Here is a 16952-nt window from a genome sequence, read left to right as displayed (position 1 = left end):
CCACCGTACTGGAAGCCTTCCATTTTACCAAGGAGTCGTTTGATTCCGCAAGCAGTGAACTGAGCTCTGATATGGCATCGTAGCTGTAAGTCATCTTCCGCAGCGTCGATAAACATGTTGATCAAAAACATAGTTGCCAGGGCGTATTCCATAAGGAGATTCTCCATTCCTATGCCACCACTTCGAAATTCTTCACTTGCGCCGACGAGACTGCCCATTTTACCTCTTCCATCGATGCTGACTTCCACCAGACGCATCCAAGCATCGAACCGGCCAGTTTCTCCTTGCATATTTTTTACGTGGTCCATCGCCTGTAGAACTTTTTGATGCCCTTGACCATGTGCCCAATCGCACAGGAAGGTTAGGATTTCACTGACCAATTTCCTCGTTGTTAATTTGGGCGATGTCAGGGAATTTGCTAGGGCGACAATGATCTGTTGATGGGCAAGGGCATCGTCGGCACCATATTTGTTGTTCATCAAGGCCTTCAAACATTTTACAATGTCGTATTCCCGGTCTTGATCTGCTCCGGAATTGTTCACAGGTACTGGTCCTGAAGCCTTCCTTCTGTTTAACTTGAGAAGAACGCTCGTCAAAGCGATTTGACCTTGAGCTTCGACAAATGACTTGACCCAACTATGTAGACATTATCAGCATAAAACATTCTGTGTATTGAGGGTTCATTTTTATTCTATAACTTACCTTATAGGCTGTGTTCGTAAGCTTACACTTAGACTCGCCAACTCCTTTCCTGTTATAGAGTCATCCATGACTTTCTTGACGTACCACTCAGGACTCCCTTCTTCGTCCGCTCGCCCAAGGAGACCTCTACTTCCATCGGCAGAACCATAAGTTTGTCTATTCTGTTGGCGCCGTTTCTGTTCCCCTTGCCATTGGGTTAGTCTATCCTGATGAACTAAGGTCCATTTCTTTGAAGTTGGGTAAGCCAGCATCTGTCTCTTAGCTTGTTCTGGTAGATTTTGCCATCCTCGTTTTATCATAAGTTCGTAGAACATCTGGTCCACGACAGCGTCATCTTTAGGTCTCTGTACTGCTCCATCCGCGGAGATTGGTAAGGTAGCACCAAATACGATAGGTAGCTGTGGCGGAAGCCAGTCAGACTTCGACGAAGTGGAGGGACGGCTCCCTGAAGAGCTGGAGGGTTGGGCGCGGGGGTCTTGAGGATGAGTAGGGTAGTTATATCGGTAGGCGTTATCCGTATTGTTGGTTTGGGTTGAACCTCGGGGGGCGGAGGATACCGTAGAATAGATGCTATTTTGGTCCATAGAATTTCGAGGGTTGGATGATTCCGTGGAAGAGTATGTGCTATGTCCGTTCCATGCTTGGTACTTTATTCCCCTATCACCCTGAGAATGATAGGAGGCGGTAGCCCCAGAGGGTCCCGGCGGGGGTCTTGGACCTGACAGATGCATTGCACCGTTTGCCGGTTGATAACCCTGGGACTGGGGATACTGATGATAATCATTTGGTTTGCCCATTTTGGAAGGCGTTGGCTCCTTTCGCACAGGTATACTGTCATATGGAACTGATCCTATCACACCAGAGAGATATTCGATATCACCAGACAAATCCACGGACAGGCCAGACTCTCGTTTCGAATATCTCGACGACCGCGATCCCGATCCACTACTTGCCGTGCCAGACGGTTCCGGTGTCTCTGCGCGCAGATCCGTAGGACGCTCTTTGTGCAGTTTTCTCCCAAAAAACGATTTCGACGGTTTATCTGATGTCATGACGGCGTTCCCGGCGAACCATGAAGCTGGCCTAGCCGCACCGGCTTGCCAGAGTATCTGCAACTATCGGGGGGGAGGAGAAGGGCCGTACGGTGGGACCGATCGTTCGTGTTGGCTTTGTAAGAGCAAGCGAGGAGAAGGGGGGGAGGTGAAACTGGTGGGTTAAATGGTTATATAGTTGACTATCTTCGAGTGACTTCACTACAGCCGAAACTCATGCACCTGCCACTGTCTCCAACGCATGGAAGAAGGAGACCGGCTTTCTCACAGCAGAGAAAAAATCGAACGACGAACTAGGCGATCACTGTATCCTCCTCCAGATGCGGCCGGTCGTCCTCTTTCATGTGGAAATGTAAACAGGTCAGTCGCTTTTGTTGAGACCGGGCACTGCACGCTCTAGTAATAACTAAACCCGCAGGTCTGGCTCGGCTGTCTCGACGGTCGGAGAGGGGCGCGGGAAAACAGGTTCGGAGAGCTCCAGATTGCTATTATCTATATCGTCCAGGGTCTTCAGACACTCCAGGTCCATCGCGCGTTTGCTTGTCGTCCACAAAAAAACAGCGAAACCCTTTTTGACAAGCGCTCTGAATGGCGTTCAGGGGGGCCGGGGGGCGCATCCAGAAGCGGCTAGAAGGTCACGTGCTTGAGGTATACCGCGCAAGCCTCATGCAAGCCTCAATTCAATAATATATGGAAGAACAACGAAGAAGAGAGCTGAGAGAGAGAGAGACAAGGCAAGGCGGGAAGAGAAGCTGAACGGAATACACGGAAGAGACACAGCTGTAGCTGTAGGATGACCGGTTGGTAGTTCTGCCACGATGGGAGGAGCTACCGGTGTCATCAAGGTCTGTTCATCGTCTTAGGGTTCAAACCCCGTCCAGCAAGCTAACATTCTATCGCATAGACACTGTTCATTCCCGCGCTGATATCTCTCGTCCTCTACCTGACAATCTCATTTGTCATTGCTCCATTTGTCCGGCAGCATCGGCAGCGGTACTCACAGTATCTACCCTTACATACAATATCAGTTCACACGACCTCCTTGAGAGAACGAGCATTCGATGCTCTCATGAATTTTACCCTGCCATCATCGTGGAGACACAGAGACCTAGCCCACGAACAGGACTCGGACAGCTTGTTTGATGATGATGGTGAAGACAGCTATGAGCTGAACGAGTCTAGACGGGAGGCGCTCGATCAGGAGAGGAGAGAGGCAAGGCTCGCCCGGGAGCTGGAGGATGGCTTCATACCAGATAGCGATGGGGAAGATACCCCGGGAACCAGGCGGATATGACCTTCCCCTACTACTACAATTTTTTTCGGTTTTCCCCCAATAATGAACTTTCGGAGTCTTTTCTTGTTACTACTCCGTTCCTTCTATATTCCTTTCTCCCCTTCTTCACTTTTTAACCATAGACATTTTCTCCTGCTTGGACTTTTATACCCTTCCAAGTTGGTTGTATACTATAATGGGCATTACTGCATATAATCCTCTAGTGCCATCTACAATACTCTTCTTCTCTGGAACCTTCGGCTTCTTAGATCAACAACACAGCAAGAATACACACAAAAGTCACCTTTCCTGACTTCATCTTCTTCACGTCTTCCACATAAAATGTCTCCTGATAATAACTATCACCAACGACATTCCCTCATACCCCTGTTTCTTCTATCTCCTGCCTATATCTGTCTGCAAACTCCCCCATTTCCACAGTCCGGACCAGTCTGTCAAGCACCAGCTCACTAGGTTTACTTTATTGATATTCCCATCCAAACCTTTATCAGTGAGTCTTTATCATGGCCATCATTGACGGAGTAGAGGTTTTTATAAGTCTCTCCCACATTCAGAGAGTTCTCCTAGAATTTGAAAACATCCTCCCTCTGTTTGTTTCTCAACCTGTTCCTTGGGCTCTCGACTGTAGAACTTCGTCCCAATACATCTACGGAGTTCATCAACAACCTTTCGAGGTCTCCATACGGATAAGCGAAGAGGAGGCCAGAACTGGAGGTGCTGACGGTATTCACATCACACTTAAAGTTGGTGAAGGAGAAATTGTGAACCATTTCTATTCTATCAAATTCTCAGACTTTCAGCGTGATGCTGAGGGCCGCCTCTGGACCTCCATTCGGAGTGCCATCCACGGAACAGAGGCTGGCTATAAGAACGTTCCCTTTGTGTTTGGGTTTACGGATAGTATGTATTCCGCTCCCCTATTTTCCTTATATATGAGATCGATGAGCCTAACAACCTTGGGGGGAAATAAAGATCCTACACCCGGTAGTGAGGTCGAGTCAGCTAACTTCATGGGCCTCTTGGAGGGGGTGATTGATGTGACCATCATCAAGGTCACTCATCACCTCCTGCCGCGTCGACTTGCTTCTGTCACTTCCGGCCATTCCTCCTCTCTCCCCAATTATTCCCAGCTCGGAACTAGGGATTTTACCCCGGTGTGAGTCCTCGAAAAAGTCGAAAATTTCCCCCTTATGTATGTTGTTATACCGGCTAACAGCGATTAAAACAGGCTTGTGACGCTCGAATCCGTCGGGCCTCCCATAGTCGACGAACATGTTCGTCCTGCCCCTCGTCCGTTTGGAGATGGACGTCGTTTTCTCTTTGGCTACCGGGTATTGAGTGAGTCCCAAAATCCACGTATTAAGCCATAGTATGCATATACTAACAATTCTCATTAGCCTCGTCATATTTGGACACTATTTGCCTTTGATGGCCGATTGGTAACCTCAAGCTTTAGATGAGAAAAGGAGGTATTTGGCGTTTGGTTTTGGCATTATCTTTGATAGATTGGGTATCTCATGGCTTTTCGGGCACAAAATGGCTATGTTAGCATTACCATTATGATCGTTATTAGCAGAATACCACCGTTCGATCTCTTTCACTCTTCAACATCCATCTATAACTTGTAGTTCATCCCTGGCGCGGATCCTAAGTGGATCCCACAGGCTCTCCTCGACCCCTGGAGATAAAAATAGGCACACTGTCCAGGGGCATTGTAGCCCCGACAGCATAGCCATCTTCCCCTACGGTAGAACAATAACTGGTCTGAATCTATATGGCGTGTAAATATATCCATCATCTTTGCCGTATTTCTTCTTCTATTCGCCTTGTTGTGTTTTACTCTTTGTGGGTTTCTGGTTGGAGAAAGAATCAAGTTACCCCTCATTACATCATCACTCCAACGTTCCTTCCCCTCACGTGCGGGGTTAAAACTATTTGTCACCAAACTGTTAAATATCTATAAAAAAAAAAAAAAGAAAATAAAAGGAAATAAAAGGAAAGAAGAACATCGGCAGGGGGAGGGACTTGGAATATATGCACATCTGGAACATACATAGTAGATGCAAGGGAAGGACGTAGGTAATTGGATCAGAAACCTGCTCTGATGGTGGGCATCCTGCAAGACCCCGCACAATCGTCCCTCGCTGGTGCTACGCTGGAACGGCCGGAGAGAAGGAGAGAGAGAGAGAAGAGTAATTAGATGGACCAATGTTACTCCATATGCGGAGATTCATGGAGGGGAAGGCGAGAAGGTTGGCTCTGTATATATAGTTCGTCCTCGATCCGCTTCGTAGACAGTAGTATTCTGTTTCTCTTCTTCCCATCAATCAGTGAGCATTTGCTGCCTACTATAGAAGCTATTCCAGGTGGGTAAAGGATGTTGTCGATGGCTCGATCGATGTATCTCCCTGGGCTTATAAGTTCTCAGACCTGGCTAACATTCCTACTGTCCAGGAATCACCGCCAAATAACCAAATCAAAGGCCATAGCCGCATATAAATTCTTCAGACACAATGGTAATCAACCACTTAACTCTCCATTGTTGGCCATTGGAGGCCAATCCTGCTGCCCGAGGAGACTGTCACAGACGTCTACTACAGTTTTTCTCTCGCCATTGATTCGAACTCATGCGCTGACAGTCCCCAAATATAGGTCAAGGTTCTCCTCGTGTTGTACGATGTAAGACTTTTCCGCCCGTGAACTGGACTCTTTCTGCTTTCATGAGAGCGGCTAACTAATTCTTCGCAAGGGTGGCGAGCATGCTAAAGACCAGCCCGGCCTGCTCGGGACGACAGAGAACGAGCTTGGTCTTCGGAAATATCTTGAAGACAACGGCCATACCTTGGTGACAACCTCTGACAAGGAGGGCGAGAACTCCGTTTTTGACCGTGAGCTCGTCGATGCCGAGATTATCATCACCACACCGTATGTTCTTCACCGATATACCATGAATTAAACCACCAGAGTCTCAAACTGACGCCTTTATCTCCCCAGTTTCCATCCCGGGTATCTTACAAAGGAGCGTCTCGAAAAGGCAAAGAAGCTCAAACTCGCCATCACTGCTGGTGTTGGATCAGACCATGTAGACCTAGATGCTGCCAACAAGACGAACGGCGGCATAACCGTCGCAGAGGTAACTGGTTGCAACGTCGTCTCGGTTGCTGAACATGTCGTCATGACGATCCTCATTCTCGTCCGTAACTTCGTGCCCGCATACCAACAAGTCTCCACCGGGGGGTGGGACGTTGCTGCTGTTGCTAAGAATTCCTACGACCTTGAGGACAAGGTTGTTGGGACAGTGGCTGTCGGCCGTATTGGAGAGCGTGTCCTCCGTCGTCTACAGCCATTCGGCTGCAAAGAGTTGCTCTACTATGACTACCAGCCACTGAAGCCAGAGGTTGAGAAGGAGATTGGCTGCCGTCGAGTTGAGTCCCTTGAGGAGATGCTCAGTCAATGTGATGTCGTCACCATAAACTGCCCACTGCATGAAAAGACACGAGGCCTCTTCAACAAGGAATTGATTTCCAAGATGAAAAAGGGTAAGTTGTTGATTCTGATCTTACGTAGCCTGTTTTGTGATATACTAACGGTTACCTAGGGGCCTGGCTCATCAATACTGCCCGTGGTGCAATTGTTGTCAAGGAAGACGTTGCTGAAGCTGTGAAGTCAGGTCATCTCCGCGGCTATGGTGGCGACGTCTGGTTCCCTCAACCTGCTCCAAAGGATCACCCACTCCGATATGTCCAAGGCCCATGGGGTGGTGGTAACGCCATGGTCCCCCATATGTCTGGTTCAACAATTGATGCACAGATTCGATACGCGGAGGGCACTAAATCTATTCTCCAGTCCTATTTCTCTGGTAAATTTGACTACAAACCCGAAGACCTCATCGTGCACAAGGGAGAGTATGCTACCAAAGCATATGGTGAGAGAAAGTAGATCTCATGTTGGCTGGGATATTGAGTGGAAAACTTCCACCTTCGGCCGGAGCAGGCCATCTCTTCGTCTCACTTTGAACAAGTGCTTAATGTTGGCTCTTGATCTTTTTTCCCTCCCTCACGGGGACCTGAGAAATTGAAGCTGCAGTTGACGTTGACACTATAGTTTAATTAACAGTAATAACAAATATATATTACTTTGGGCCTCTAAAGATTCAGCCGTAGCTCCTGTGGATTGAATGTATTGAATAGTGGATGCCTCAAAATTATAGTCGTCAAATAGCCCTTTTTGCAGCAAGACCTGAAAAAGGATGCCGAGAGGGTTTTGCTGAAGGAACAATATATAAGGCCGTATGGTTTTTTTTTTTTTTGAAGGGCATAAGTAGTTGGGAAAAAAACACGTATAGTTCCGCGTTGTCCCAAGCTTATCAGTGTTAGTATAGCTCCCGTGAGAGAGATTGCCAAATCGTGGCTAGCTTAAACAACGCAGCTAGATAATTATAGACATAGCTCATTAGTAAAGAAGGTACCACTCTATGGTCGTGCAGAGACGCGCCACCAAGAATATGCAGGCAAAGGGCTCAATGCATGCAATGCACTAGCCCTTACGTATCCCAGTTATTTCAGGAGGGAAATTCCAGGGCCGCGACCCTGTGTGTTTTTGACTGGTGGGTATCCTTATGGGGGAATTGGTATCTTTTAAATGATCGACCGGATTACAAGTCCGTGTAAGGGTATATAGCTTGTCAGAGTACTAGCCAATCATGCTATATGAGATAGATGTTGGCACCCTACCCCTAGCTAGTTTAAAGACCTTGGTGCCGTTGTGGCTCAGAGAACTTCCACAGGAAATGTGCAGATCATCCAAAGGCTGTCTGGTGGGGAAAGAGCCATTTAGCTGACCTTATCATAAAATGTTAGGATTTGCAGTTGTAATGGAAGAAAGTGGTGGTTGTAGTTTGAGGCGCGTGGCTTTAGATCCGAAAATGTACCGGAGAACATATGTGCTCACAATTACTATAAAACAGGCTAGGTAAGTGATACACGCCACTAACTGCATGGCCCTGAATCCGAGTAATATCCCATTATCCGATGGAGCCGTGAAATAAATAGAACATGACTTATCAGAGGACGCAACTATAGAGTTGAAACAACGATGCACGACATGCCCCCAGAACGCAACTTCGAAGCTGATGTGCTTGTGTACCATGATTGCGGGGCCTGGCAATGTGAAAGTTATGTTATATGTGCTCTATATATCAGTTTCGTCGACATCAGCTGCTACATATCAGAGTATGGGGGGTCGAATACCCAGCGTCTTGGGGCCAAGGAGGCTTAGCAGGCATTGTAGTAACCATCCTTCGTATCCTTCGTAGATGTGCCATTTCCCTGCAGTTGAATAGGCGAAAATATCACGAGACCAGGCAGCCCGGGCATGGGCTAGAGGTCGTTTCTGCAGGCCGTTGACATGGAGGGTACTTGAAGCTCGAGATCTCAGCGGCCAAAAGAAAGGATGTTGTTCCTCCGTTGATAGAGAAAAAAAAGAGAGTTGACAGGGACATGCATGGGGTGGGGATGACTAAGGCATGCTTACTAAAGCTGCGTCTTGCATCGCCGCATCTTCGTCTTCCACTTCGCCTTCACCAAGCCAACAAATAAGCCAACAGCAAAAGATGCCGTCTACGTCTCATATTTATTCTCTTTACTTGGAGGTGCCAACCTCTCCAAAGAGATGAGGTTCCCTTATAGAAACCATTCCCATATAAGATGTCAATCAGAGGGTATCAACTGGAAATCAATGAGAGGCGATTTCAAACGCAGCTAGATTGATAATATGGACCCAAATCATCTATGATTATGAATATGCAGCCACTAGGATGCATCGACGCTGGATAAAAATGCATGGCGGGCGCCTAGAGGATGCACACTCCTACAATAATATCCACTGAGCCGTTGCGGGAGCTCCACTCTCTAGGCTGTCGTATCCACGGCTTGATAAACGACGTGCAAGCTTACTATGTAGTGCAAGCATTTGTACCAGGAAAATTGGGGTCTGCCGGCTTTTTTTCCTACATCGACGGTGGGGAGTCCATTCAACTTGACCTATCATGGAGAACATCCAGCTATAGATGACACTGTCAATGCAGGTGCATATTGCATGTCAGTGCATCATCTACAGACTGCGTTTATTTCAAGCTTATTCAACAAGAATAGGAGAAAACTTTTATATCTAGCCTGGGCTCTCGAACACCCTCTTTTCGAGGATCGGTTACCTGGATACTCTTTACTAGCATTAAAAATATCTTTCTCATTATCTTTCTTTCTTATTTCGCTACCTAGTGGAACGTTCATCATATCTCACACGACCATTCTGCTGGCAGACTCTACGGAAAGGATAAGGCAGCATACACACTCGATGTTGAGCCTGGGGATTGTTCTACTTTGATCGTCTCATTAAGATCTTTACGTAGTTCATCACCCTAGAAGCTCGAAGGCAACCGAACACATTATGAACAATAAGACCCAGACTATGGACAACGAATATGGTATTTCCAATATCGAGGACCTGGAGCGTCGAATGTTCATCATTGCTACCTCATCATTCAGCCTGATTGCTTCGTTTGTCAGCTTTGCCCTGATATTATTTGACAACTGGAAGATAGTACGTGGATCTCGGTCTTTTCGAAGGTATACAAATTTCTCTCCCTGTTTCTGCCAACCACATTATATAATTTACGTTACTCACTGGTGCAATATATAGAAATCCTCTTGGGATCCTATCCCACATACCAAACACTTACGTTGTTCCATACTCTCTTTCGATAACATCAATTATTCAAGAAGCGGCATTCATTATTTCACAGTCTAATGGAGACCGACCAGTTGATGGGGATAACTGCAAGACCTCAGCCCAAGTTGTCTGGACCAGTGAGTGTTCTTTTCTGGTAAATCATTCATAGGTAATACTAAATACATTTTCTGCTCTAGTATCATGGATCAACGCGTATATGCTTCTAGCTTTGTGTCTAACTTTCATCTTGAGAGGTGTCATACCGTCAAAGAACTTTCCGAAGGGCATATGGCTTGCCCTGAGTTGTGGGTGTGGAATATTTCTCCTACTTATACTAACATGGATACCATCTGCCGCTAAACCAAATACGAGCAGCAAATGTTCTGCAGAGCCGTCCCAGTGGCTCAAGGGTTGGGCTGATATTGCCACTGGTTTAACCGTACTGCTGGTTGCAGTTTATTTTGCAACTATATCAGTTCTAATGTTCCGCCTTCGGAAGTCAAGACGATTAAGCCGAGATCGGAGAACCGTTATGAAGCATAGTATCTTTTATTTTGTGCTTGGTGCTATATTATATGTTAGTATAATGTTCGCAAGATCCCTGATTCGAGTCTAGTACTAAGGGTTAAACAGATTTCTCCACTACCATTTTTCGTAACAGCTCTACGCCATCACCCATCTCAAGCTTCCGGGCTCGTCTCTTCGATTTCAATTCACATTTTTGGCTTCGCTAATTCTGCTTTGTTCCTTATTCTACGTGGCCCACGGGACGTTCTTTCGGTTTCATCAGACGGCCAGGTATGGGATAAACGAAGCACATGGAGTAGCTTTGGGGGCGCAGATTCCGGTATAGTTGAAGTATACCGGCCTGAACGTGTTGAAAAGAAGACGAACAGTATTCCACTGAAGAAAACCATCCCGAAGGAGAGGCACGCCTCTATACCCAAAACCGGCTTAGGACTATCGAGAACTCTAAAACTTAACAACGGGGAATATTTACCTCGAAAGGACTCAAAAACCGATTCTGTCGGCCAACCACCTTCACATCGAATAGCTACATCAGAAACAAGAGGTAGCTTTATGAAGGAAGCGCTGGTGATGCCTAGCAACGCTTCATACCACAGCAACGATATAACGCCTGCTACATACGGCTCCGAAACGGTCATGCCTCAGACTCCAAGGCTAGCGTTCAACACACCAGTCCACCATTCTCCAATGTTTAGCCCAGCCGTTGCACCTACTGAGTTATATCCACTGAGCTACGGGACATACCCAATGAATCTCCGGTTAAATGTGTCAACTCCAGCTTTACTAGGGCCTAATTCTTCTCATAAGCCACTAAACATGCCATCAACACCAACTCTCAATAGATCAGGAAGCCTCCGAAGGTCTCTAGATTCTGCTTTACTGAAACCCCCTTACCCAAATTCAAGGAATAACCTCCATTATCACTCTAATGAGGCTTATAAGTTCGAGAACACTCCAACATATCCTGCACCCCCTGGGCAGGTCTATCTGCAGCAATATGTGGCTTCACCAAAACCATCTACTTCCACATACGCGTCAAGTACACCTCGACGAATGGCAGATAAGATGCTTCCTCCCATTCCACCGCAGGACCCTCAACAAGTACTGTTTGAAGCAGCGATGCGATTAAGAGATAGCAAAACTAGCGCTAGTGCTTATTCTGCACAGTGGCACCAAAATGGCCATCTATCCCCTCTTCCTCCTACTTATCAATCTTCGCCTTGGATATGAGATTTGAACTCTAAAGGCAATAATACCCGCGATTCACCACCAAATTTCAGGTGCAAGCCCTATATAATGTTTTTGCTTATTTTTTGAGCCTGTAAAGTTTATTAGGCTCCTTATCGATTGAATGTCTCTTTGTTTTAGGAGGGGTACGGCCCTGGTTGGTTAAATCTTTTCCATAGTTGGCGCTGGATGCTCTCCCTTTCACTCTCTACCGAACTGCATTTGATATGTTAGCCACTCTTTTCTATTTTGCCTGGGGCATTTGAACGGATGTATCTGTTTTACTTTCGTTTATGTTGTTTAAAACCCCCCGCTGGCTGGCTCAAAATTCGTCCCACCACCGCTTGAAACTACTACCTTTTTTATTCGGTACCGCACGGTCTATTTCCGATGCATTTCAGATCAAATATGTTATGACAAAATATCAAACCCAGTGACATGATATCTAGGCTCAAGCAGAGCAGAGTAGAAAATTGAGAGTATTTTATCTATCTCCAATGGCTTGGCGCTTAAATCTACCCAAAATAATATACATAATATACAAGCTGGCTTCCCGCCCTAGAATACAATATTAACTACCTTCCCACCCCCTACAACGACTACTCGTTTGCGTTTTTCCCAATCATTCTTCTCTTCAAGCCAAAGCTTCCCTTCCTTGGTCTTGAGAATATGAGATAATATCCACTCCTGCTCTTGCTCCTTACTGATTGACTCAGGGGCGCCATTATCACCAGGAAATGGTGGAATGGAGGCAGTAAATCGGAGCTTCCCATTAACCTGGATTGCAACAGTCTTCGCTCCACGTGACTGTATCTGTTTAATCTCAGACTCTGACAAAAGTTCCGAAGGCCATGGAGAAGAGAAAACCGAAGGAACTGAAGGTGTATTTGGGTCATCACATTTGAGAAGAGGTTCGTGTAGTACTTCCCAACACTCTGATGCGAACGCTGGGGCAATTGGTGCCAACAGTCGGAGGAGAGAGTTGAGTGCTATGTAAATCGTTGCGTGTGATGGTGTGGCAGATTGTGCGGGAGAAGATATCTCTGAGGGTTCAGCGGGCAAAGGTACGGCCGCAATCGCGTTGGTAAGTTTTATCAGGTCAGAGATGACGGTGTTTAGGCCATATTGATTCTTCTCCAAGCAGTACGATACTGATGATATGGTGTTGTGTCCCATAAGGAGGAGATTACTCTCGGCTTCTGAGAGCTTGTCTAGTGACGGCAACTCCATGCCATTCAACGACGAAAGGCGCTCAGTAGTGACTGAAAAATTTACCCTTTTGAGCAAATCACCAGTGTCCTCCACAATTTTCCAAATCCGACTAAACCATCTTTGAATGCCCACAATCTTAGTTTCATCCCATTCTAGCACTTCACTGACAGGAGCGGAAAAGAGGACATGCGCACGGGTAGCATCTGCCCCATAAGTTTCAATACAAGTATTCGGATCTACTCCATTATACTTGCTTTTTGACATTTTCTCAAACGAAACGTTCGCTAGAGTCTCTGTCCCAGTAAGCCTAGGAGAGGCTCGGTTTGAGAGATCAACTTCACCAGGGCGTAAAAAGCGGCCAGTTTTAGGATCCGTGTAGGTCTTGCCATGGACCATTCCTTGAGACAAGAGTTTAAGGAATGGCTCCGGGGGATTCGATGTATTTTCAATCATACCTTCGTCGGCAAGAAATTTGTAAATAAAACGAGAATATAATAGGTGGAGAATAGCATGCTCTATCCCTCCTATATATATATCCACAGGGCGAGACTTTGCGGGTGATAGTGGCGAATGGTTGTTTTTTGGATCCAAAAATCTTAGGAAATACCATGATGAATCCACGAAAGTGTCCATGGTATCAGTGTCTCTCATAGCTGGTCCCCCGCAGCTTGGGCACTCAGTATGCAACCACTCTTTTGCGGACTCCAGGGGATTGCCAGTTTTATTCTTCAGCTGAGAACCTGGAATAGAGGGCAGTTCAACTGGCAGCTGACTGTCAGGAACTGGCACCTCTCCGCAGCCGTCACAATGAATTATTGGAATAGGTGCACCCCAATATCGTTGGCGACTTATTAGCCAATCGCGTAATCTCCAATTTTCCGCAAACCTTGCAGGGCTTCCTTTCATTTTCAAGTCATATATTATCTTTTCTCCAGCAGCTTTTGAGGGCATCCCGCCGTAAGATCCGCATATATCAGTGGTTTCTCCATACCCCGAAAATACCGCACTAACACTAGGCTTTCCTTCAATATCTGATCTGTCTACCTTTGTTGGCGTAATGACAGAAACGATTGGCTGTAAAGGGGCGTTTTCATTCCAAAACCCATTGTCTCTAGAATCATGCCCAGGGACCCCCATAACGGCCCCTTCCCCGTAATCAGGTAAAACATAAGGTGCAACATAAACTGGAAGGGAGGACGGTAAGTGTGGATTTTCTTCCAAATGATGAAGTGGGTTGGTAGCCTCAACTCCGGACAATTTGAATCCTGCCTTTGTCTCCGGCGGTAAAGAGCCTGTGGAATCAATGAACTCCCGAAGCTCGGGAGTAGTTTGAGCCAATTTATTTACTACTGGATGGCTTGTAGATAGGGCGATATATTGGACACCATGAAGCGTGTCAGGGCGCGTGGTAAACACTTCAATGTCAAGGGTTTCTTCCGGCGTTGATATCTTAAATGGGACAAGAGCACCCCGTGATTTTCCTAGCCAGTGTCTTTGCATTGTCAGAATTCTATCTGGCCAACTACCGGATAATGAATCGAGGTCCTTAAGGAGGGCTTCTTTGAAAGCCGTGATTCGAAAAAACCACTGCTTTAATTCTCGTTTCTCAACTTTTGCACCAGACCTCCATGAGCATCCATTGGCATCAACCTATTTCGTTGTGGGTGTAGGTTAGTTACCGTGGCCACGGTAGAGGGCATGGGTAATAATCATTACCTGTTCATTGGCCAAAACAGTTTTGTCAACGGGATCATAGTTCACGAGTGCTTCGGCCTGGTATGCCAGGCCTTTTTCGTGGAGCTTTAAGAACAGTTTCTGCGTGTGTTTGTAAAATTCCGGTGCGCAAGTCATGACTTCCTACAAGTATAATGAATCGGTATTGATTAGTGTCCAATTGCAAAAGCCATCCTAAAGCGCGAAGATATTATCTAGGGGAGATTTATTAAAATCCATACCGCATCCCAGTCAAACCTGATACCCAAGTCTTTTAATTGATCCTTCATGTTTGCTATATTTTGTTTTGTCCAGCCCTCTGGATGGATTCCACGTTCTATCGCAGCATTCTCAGCTGGAAGGCCAAAAGCGTCCCATCCCATTGGGTGTAAAACATCATAGCCCTTCATCTGTTTATATCGAGCTAGGACATCAGATATGGTGTAAACTCGGACATGGCCCATGTGCAAGGTCCCAGATGGGTAAGGGAACATGGGTAGCACATAGGCCATTTCTTTGTTATTGCTGGTTGACCGAGCTGTAGGAACGCTCTCCTTCCATTTTTCTTTCCATCGCTTATCGATTGCTAGAAGATCCAGTTTCTTAATCGCCTTATTAGCATTGGCATGTGTGCTTGCATTGCGAGCTTGATGGTACCGAAGGCTATGTAGAAGGTGGCGCGAGATCATAGACGGTCCGTCGAATCGGACATATCCTCGAAACGTACAGGGAACCCACATCGCAGTCCGAGCTCATCGTCCTTGCAGTTCTCTTTTCCCAGGTTATCATTCGAAAAAGAGCAAAAGGTTCGAGCTTGGAAAGTTTTGGAGATTTGGTTCGTTCCTGCACTATTCCCGTTATGGGTTAGATCGAGATCTTATCAGATTGATAAGGAAGCAACGAGATACTAGATTGATTGTATTCAGAGCTGAATCCCTACTGATGATTTCGTAAAGTAGTTTCTAGGGCTGTTTTCTTACAAAGGCGTGAAAAACTAAGCCAGTGAATGCATATGGAACTTTGCTACAAGCTACTGTACAACTCAGATCTACACTTCCACATTTATCCCCAGGGGCCTCTGAAGCGCTTAGAGGTATCCGCCCGAAAGTGAGCTGTCAAGGTTATGTTTCCAGCTTTCTCAAGCTTGAGTTTAGCATGCGTCTCTTCTCGCCTTGACTGGTCTGTGTGCTTGGCTCTAATGGCAAGCAATGATCGGACTTCGGGGTTAGACAGATGTGCGAGGCCTTGCTGGTCTCCTCGACTAAGTCGTAATAGCTGGGTGTATGAAGCAGACGCAGCATCGTCATCTTCTGTTGTAGTATTTTCTTGTCCATTCATCCCATTTGACAGTGGTAAGGGCGTAGGTTCCTTGTGTTCCGATGTGCGACGATATTTAGCTGGCCGAGTACGACGGCCTCGAGCTCTGCCTGATGGTAGCCACAGTAACGAACTGATTTCGGATGCTTCGTTGCTTAATCTGCGGCTGTTTGCCTTAGAAGCTATGTAGAAGTCTGCAATGTCCGGGGAGACATCAAATCGGCAGTGGCCCTTGGCCATCATGTGGTGATGGACACCTTGAACTGTCCTCCGGCGAGTGGCACATAAAATACACCGACGAGATGCATAAATGACATGGTACAAATGCCTGAGGAGAGACATCATATCAACTTTCAAGTTATCTTGATATGGTATGATGAAACTGTGTGCCTTCGACATGTGGAAAAGGTTGTCATCGAAGGTAACATTTGTCTCTCCGCAAAATAGGCATTGTTCGGGGTTATATTCCGGCGCCGCAGGAGACTCTACATCACTTTCATCTGTTTCATTTTCAGAAGGGGTATTATTCCTTGTACCAAGAGTTTTTTTTGTGCTTGATTGCGGCGGTGATATAACGCTTCCAGGCTCCGCTATTCGCAGACGAAGATTATATATACTTTAATATAGCCGTCAGCGATTTACAATTCCCTTCTCTATTTTTCTTTCTTCCAATGTAGCGTTAGAACTTACTGCCATTCGCTCCTAGCGTGCTGTCGCCATATATCTGGGCTGGCAAGTGCTATATTGCATAACCTGCAAAATGAAGGAGATTTATCATCCATGGTTGGTAGAAGCTGGTCGCAGGTTCCTCCACCGTCAGCCACTTTAGCGGTATACGGAGATCTTGTCAGGAGTGGGTATGAAGAAGCTGAAGGAGGCGGTCAGTTAGGCGTTATGATAGTAGTCTGAATTGGATGGAATGATTTTTGACTATTTGACAACCGCAGAGACGGGTGTCGCAGTATATATATAACCTCATCTTAACGACTTAAGTAGAGACCGATACAGAGAAGCAGGAGAATCTTCACTTTGCTTCCTGGGCAGCGTCTGGTCGAGTCACAAGCTTGGGTTTCTCATGAAGATGCTGGATGAGCCATCATGAATCATCCCCGAGATCCACCAATCCTGGTCGTTACTAAATTTATCTTTGGCCCGAAAGCTAGACTGGCCAGCCTCAT

General features: G+C 46.4%; 8 protein-coding genes across 8 annotated transcripts in view; 5 read left to right on the top strand and 3 right to left on the bottom strand.

Moving 5' to 3' along the window:
- MCYG_05433 (cytokinesis protein sepA) overlaps window positions 1–1754 on the bottom strand; it is a gene marked incomplete at both ends in the record, with an annotated part of 5496 nt that extends 3742 nt beyond the window's left edge. The window contains 2 exons of the mRNA XM_002845518.1: window positions 10–636; window positions 703–1754. Coding sequence (XP_002845564.1) covers window positions 10–636; window positions 703–1754 — 1679 coding nt within the window. The remainder of the gene's footprint in view (window positions 1–9; window positions 637–702) is intronic.
- An 818-nt stretch (window positions 1755–2572) lies between these two features.
- Window positions 2573–3048, top strand: MCYG_05432 (conserved hypothetical protein; the record flags this gene model as incomplete). The annotated part of the gene is made up of 2 exons (XM_002845517.1): window positions 2573–2599; window positions 2659–3048. 2 exons carry the CDS (start codon window positions 2573–2575, stop codon window positions 3046–3048), a joined length of 417 nt encoding a protein of 138 aa, XP_002845563.1.
- Window positions 3049–3551: 503 nt separating this feature from the next.
- MCYG_05431 (conserved hypothetical protein) lies at window positions 3552–4491 on the top strand (the record flags this gene model as incomplete). Its single annotated transcript, XM_002845516.1, has 4 exons — window positions 3552–3948; window positions 4021–4204; window positions 4277–4417; window positions 4446–4491. The coding sequence occupies 4 exons, from the start codon at window positions 3552–3554 to the stop codon at window positions 4489–4491; spliced, it is 768 nt and encodes a 255-aa protein (XP_002845562.1).
- A 943-nt stretch (window positions 4492–5434) lies between these two features.
- Window positions 5435–6987, top strand: MCYG_05430 (formate dehydrogenase; the record flags this gene model as incomplete). Its single annotated transcript, XM_002845515.1, has 4 exons — window positions 5435–5647; window positions 5798–5973; window positions 6043–6587; window positions 6647–6987. 4 exons carry the CDS (start codon window positions 5435–5437, stop codon window positions 6985–6987), a joined length of 1275 nt encoding a protein of 424 aa, XP_002845561.1.
- Window positions 6988–7689: 702 nt separating this feature from the next.
- MCYG_05429 (uncharacterized protein) lies at window positions 7690–8325 on the top strand (the record flags this gene model as incomplete). The annotated part of the gene is made up of 3 exons (XM_002845514.1): window positions 7690–7720; window positions 7908–8019; window positions 8130–8325. The coding sequence occupies 3 exons, from the start codon at window positions 7690–7692 to the stop codon at window positions 8323–8325; spliced, it is 339 nt and encodes a 112-aa protein (XP_002845560.1).
- A 1170-nt stretch (window positions 8326–9495) lies between these two features.
- MCYG_05428 (conserved hypothetical protein) lies at window positions 9496–11535 on the top strand (the record flags this gene model as incomplete). The annotated part of the gene is made up of 4 exons (XM_002845513.1): window positions 9496–9648; window positions 9851–9914; window positions 9975–10216; window positions 10411–11535. The coding sequence occupies 4 exons, from the start codon at window positions 9496–9498 to the stop codon at window positions 11533–11535; spliced, it is 1584 nt and encodes a 527-aa protein (XP_002845559.1).
- Window positions 11536–12090: 555 nt separating this feature from the next.
- Window positions 12091–15197, bottom strand: MCYG_05427 (leucyl-tRNA synthetase; the record flags this gene model as incomplete). Its single annotated transcript, XM_002845512.1, has 3 exons — window positions 12091–14394; window positions 14461–14601; window positions 14700–15197. The coding sequence occupies 3 exons, from the start codon at window positions 15195–15197 to the stop codon at window positions 12091–12093; spliced, it is 2943 nt and encodes a 980-aa protein (XP_002845558.1).
- Window positions 15198–15519: 322 nt separating this feature from the next.
- On the bottom strand, window positions 15520–16556 carry MCYG_05426 (uncharacterized protein; the record flags this gene model as incomplete). The annotated part of the gene is made up of 2 exons (XM_002845511.1): window positions 15520–16390; window positions 16465–16556. 2 exons carry the CDS (start codon window positions 16554–16556, stop codon window positions 15520–15522), a joined length of 963 nt encoding a protein of 320 aa, XP_002845557.1.
- Between the last annotated feature and the right edge of the window lie 396 nt (window positions 16557–16952).

The sequence above is a fragment of the Microsporum canis genome, genomic scaffold, assembly GCF_000151145.1.
Source record: "Microsporum canis CBS 113480 supercont1.5 genomic scaffold, whole genome shotgun sequence".
Lineage (NCBI taxonomy): Eukaryota > Fungi > Ascomycota > Eurotiomycetes > Onygenales > Arthrodermataceae > Microsporum > Microsporum canis.
This window is presented reverse-complemented; position numbering and strand designations above follow the sequence as displayed.